This window comes from Triticum aestivum, chromosome 4D (genome assembly GCF_018294505.1).
Source record: "Triticum aestivum cultivar Chinese Spring chromosome 4D, IWGSC CS RefSeq v2.1, whole genome shotgun sequence".
In the NCBI taxonomy this organism is placed as follows: domain Eukaryota; kingdom Viridiplantae; phylum Streptophyta; class Magnoliopsida; order Poales; family Poaceae; genus Triticum; species Triticum aestivum.
Genome location: NC_057805.1, coordinates 51,158,973 through 51,162,891, shown reverse-complemented (window position 1 = coordinate 51,162,891; position 3,919 = coordinate 51,158,973). Strand labels below are relative to the sequence as shown.

At 60.6% G+C, this 3,919-nt stretch overlaps 1 protein-coding gene across 1 annotated transcript; it reads right to left on the bottom strand.

Annotated features, from left to right (window-relative positions):
• Positions 1-505: 505 nt before the first annotated feature.
• On the bottom strand, positions 506-3,501 carry LOC123096124 (subtilisin-like protease SBT1.7). Its single transcript, XM_044517745.1, has one exon. It carries the CDS (start codon positions 3,235-3,237, stop codon positions 943-945), a length of 2,295 nt encoding a protein of 764 aa, XP_044373680.1. The 5' UTR covers positions 3,238-3,501; the 3' UTR covers positions 506-942.
• Positions 3,502-3,919: the final 418 nt, after the last annotated feature.

Genomic DNA, 3,919 nt, shown 5'->3' with positions numbered 1-3,919 from the left:
CAGACAGTAACAACAAAACTCACGGGCCCCTGCCACAAGATCGCGAAGAGACATTTCTCTTGCTTTGCCGTCCATCTTTAATTCCTCTTTAATTTTCCACTCTATTGTTAAGCGGCAGATGTCACGGGGACGCTCTAAGCTTTCATTTCAGGCTTTATCAAAGCGAGTGACAGGTCTAAATAATTTTGGTCCTTTCGGCTTTGCCCCCTTTCTCGACACCAGAACCAGCGGTCCAGCCGTGCGGCCTTTATTCGCCTTCTTTTCTTTTGAACTTTCACACCCTCCCTGCCGTGCTCTGCTCCTGCCTCTCTTTACCTTACACATCTTGTTTCATGGTATAAAGCACAGTGATTAGGGTTAGATGTCGGTCATGTAGGATCCATGCATAATGCGCCTAATATAGAAATGATAAGTTTAATGCCACAAGTTCCAAGTGTATGGACCTGAATTATGCTTTCCTGCAGCACCAACCATCTTCCTCGTTTCTTTTATCTTCACTCAATCATTTATCTTCAGAAGAAAAGATGATCCATTCATTGATAATGGAAGAAAGAATAGTTTAGACGGAACATTTTACAGGGGAGAGATTGCTGACTGAGATAACCCCTACTACTACAGTGGAGCTGTCCTTGTAAAGCTGCAATCTGATCCAACTCAGGACCCAATCCAACTACCCAAGCTAGCCAAGACCGATAATTTGATTCCGAGAAAGCAATACCCATCACCCAAATCCCTTTCCATCATCACCGTTTCTTCCCCAAATCACAATCTAAAAGTTATGATTGGGCCTTATTGACAATCTGAGATAGTTGAGAGATACCACCAAATCTCACCATTTCCTCCCTCGAATCCCCCGAATTTTACACACTGAACCCTTTGGCCGCACCGGCAGCGGTGTCAGCGCTTGGCGCTCGGCTTGCGCCGTTCTGGGCGCCTGTCGTATCATGTCCACGTTATCGCTATCGGACTCGCCACGCTGTGCTTACCGTCCGACCACACGAGCCGGCCGAAGCCGGCGGTGCCCGACGGCTGCGACTTGGCCGCCGTGAAGCTCACCGTGTAGCTCTTCTTCTCGCCGGCCGCCGTGAACTCCAGCTCCGTCGGCTTCACGTCGACGGTCACGCCGGACATGGACACCGAGGCGTCCACCTTGTACGTGCCCGCCGCGCCCACGTTGGTGAGCGTGCGCGTGTGCGTCACCGTGGTGGCGCTGGAGTCCCCGGCCTCGCCGTTCGCCGTGGAGTAGGCCACGGAGAAGGACGGGTAGTTGAGGTTGGAGACGGCGTAGGTCTTGTTCGCGGCGCACCCGTAGCTCTTGCTCCGCGCCAGCGCGGCGATCATGTTTGGCGTATACTTGAGCGCGCACAGGAAGTCCACGTAGTCGCTGGTGCCGAGGTCGTACACCAGCCCTGGCTCCACCGCGCGGGTCGGGTCCACGTGCCCGGCGCCGTAGTCGAACGGCGTGGCGGCCGCGCCGGTCGCCGCGTCGAGGATGGGCGACCCGGCGCCGCCGGTGTACGTGGAGTAGGCGGTCGTCATGAGAGCCGAGCGCACGGCGGCGGGGCTCCACTCCGGGTGCGCGCTCCTGAGCAGCGCCGCGAGGCCGCTCACGTGCGGGCACGACATGGACGTGCCGGAGATGATGTTGAAGTTGACGCGGCGCGTGTCAGCGGCGAGACCCGTCGGCCCCGCCTTGCCGGTCCACGCCGCCAGGATGTTCACCCCCGGCCCGATGATGTCCGGCTTTAGGATCTCCGGCGTGATCATGTTTGGCCCGCGCGACGAGAACGCAGCCACCAACGGTGAGGGGCGCACGTCCACCTGTGTCCCGGCGACCACAATCGTTGCCGTCGGCTTGGACTCGGATGCTATGTAAGACTTTATAGCGGTACCTTCTTTTTCACCCACGCCGGCCGCGGGCAGGAGGTGGGCATCGGCGACGAGCTCCTGCCCATTGGCTGCGGTGTTGGCGAGCACCATGCCGGCACCTCCAGCGTCGCGCACCACGAAGCCTTTCTGGACGCGCGCGCTGATGCCGCGGTCGCAGACCACGATCTTCCCTTGCACCTTCTCCGGCGAGAGGGTCCCTGGCATGCAGAGGTTTCCGCTGGTGGAGTTGGAGGCGTTGCCCGCGTAGATGAGGGTGGTCGGGGTGGACGGCGGGGCCTTCCCAGCGTAGAGGGACACGCCGGTGTAGTTCTTGCCGTTCCCGAGTTGAACGTACGCCGGGAAGTCGCGGTCGAGGGTGCCCGCGCCCACGGTGGTGATCCAGGGCGCCACGTTGGAGAGTGTGGCGCTCCCGGGCCCGGCGTTCCCGGCAGAGCAGGACACCAGGACGTTCTGCTCCATCGCGGCGAAGGCGCCGATGGCAACGCTGTCGCGCGCGTAGTCGGCGGAGCCACCGCCGAGCGAGAGCGAGAGCACGCCGCAGCCGTCGGCGACGGCGGCGTCCATGCCGGCGAGGATGTCGGAGCTGAAGCAGCCGCCGAGCCAGCACACCTTGTACACGGCCACGCGCGCCTTGGGCGCCATGCCGCGCGCCGTGCCAGACGCGAACCCGAACAGGTCAGCGTCGGCGACAGCTGCGCCGGCAGCGGTGGACGACGTGTGCGTCCCGTGCCCGTCGTCGTCGCGCGGGGAGCGCGACTCCCTGCTCGTGTCCATGGGCCCCATGGCCGCCTCGTAGCCCCGGTTGAAGAACCGCGCGCCGACGAGCTTCCGGTTGCAGGCCGAGGAGTTGAAGTCCGCGCCGGCCATGCACGTGCCCTTCCACGACGACGGCACCTCGCCGAGGCCCGCGTCGTTGTAGCTCTTGCTCTCAGGCCAGACGCCGGTGTCGAGCACCCCGACGACGACGTCGCCGCCCGTGCCAGACTGCGGGAACAGGCCCTCGCTCCCGGCGAGCCCCAAGAACTCAGGCGTCCGCGTGGTGTGCAGCTCGTACCGCGTCTCGGGGTTCACGGCCAGGACGCCGTCCATGCCCGCCATGTCGCTGGCCTCCTGCTCCGTGAGCCGCGCTGAGAAGCCGTGCAGGACGGTGTCGTAGGAGTAAAGCATCTTGGCAGCGGCGGCGCGACCGGTGGACACCGAGCGGAGGGAGGCGCCGTACCACTCGCCGTGGTCGGCGTACTCGGCCGGCATGGCAGACTTGGCCATGTGAACTATGTACGTGGCGCGCTGCTCCGCCGCCGCCGCCGCCACGGCGAGAGCCACCACCAGCAGCAGCCTCATCAGCATCTTGTCAGCTGTCACTGCACCGGCAGCAGCGCGTCAAGCTATATATATCCGGCGCCGCCGTGGTAGTGTTACGACGAAGCTTAGCGAGCTAGCTCGTAGCCGCTACAAGGACGCGTGGTTATATATATGCGCGGTAGCCTTACTGATTAAGACATGATTGGAAGAGTGTGAGCAAAAGATGGACAGTTGGTTGGTTCTACAAGAAGAGGAGATGAAGTTTGTGTGTGGTTAAGTGACTGCTTGATGGAAATCGAGGCCCGTCGGAGGAGTGAAAGATGGTGAGTGTGAGTGGTATCCGTATCAATAATTTCAGAAGAAAAAGTGTATGTGGGCGCACGCACGGCACGGGAGAGAGGGTGGGACGAACGGGGTCACATGGATTTGTTTTCTTCGCCAACTTTGGGACTTTGGCACTGCCAGTCGGTCGACCCCCTGCTAGCTGTGTCTTTGCCGGACCGGCTTTTTTCCTGAGGCTTTCAGTGTACGCGAGGTTGCGGTGTCTGGCCCGGAGGATTCTCTCCACGAGGAATCAAAGCATCCTCAGCTGTCGGCTAAGTTTAGCTGGTGACCATGTGTGGACTGTGTCCGTCCCATATTCCGTATGTATCTCTTCGGATTATGGACGGCGGATTCTGATTCTGGAGCGACACTCGCTAAAACGATGGATGATCCATGTGAAAAC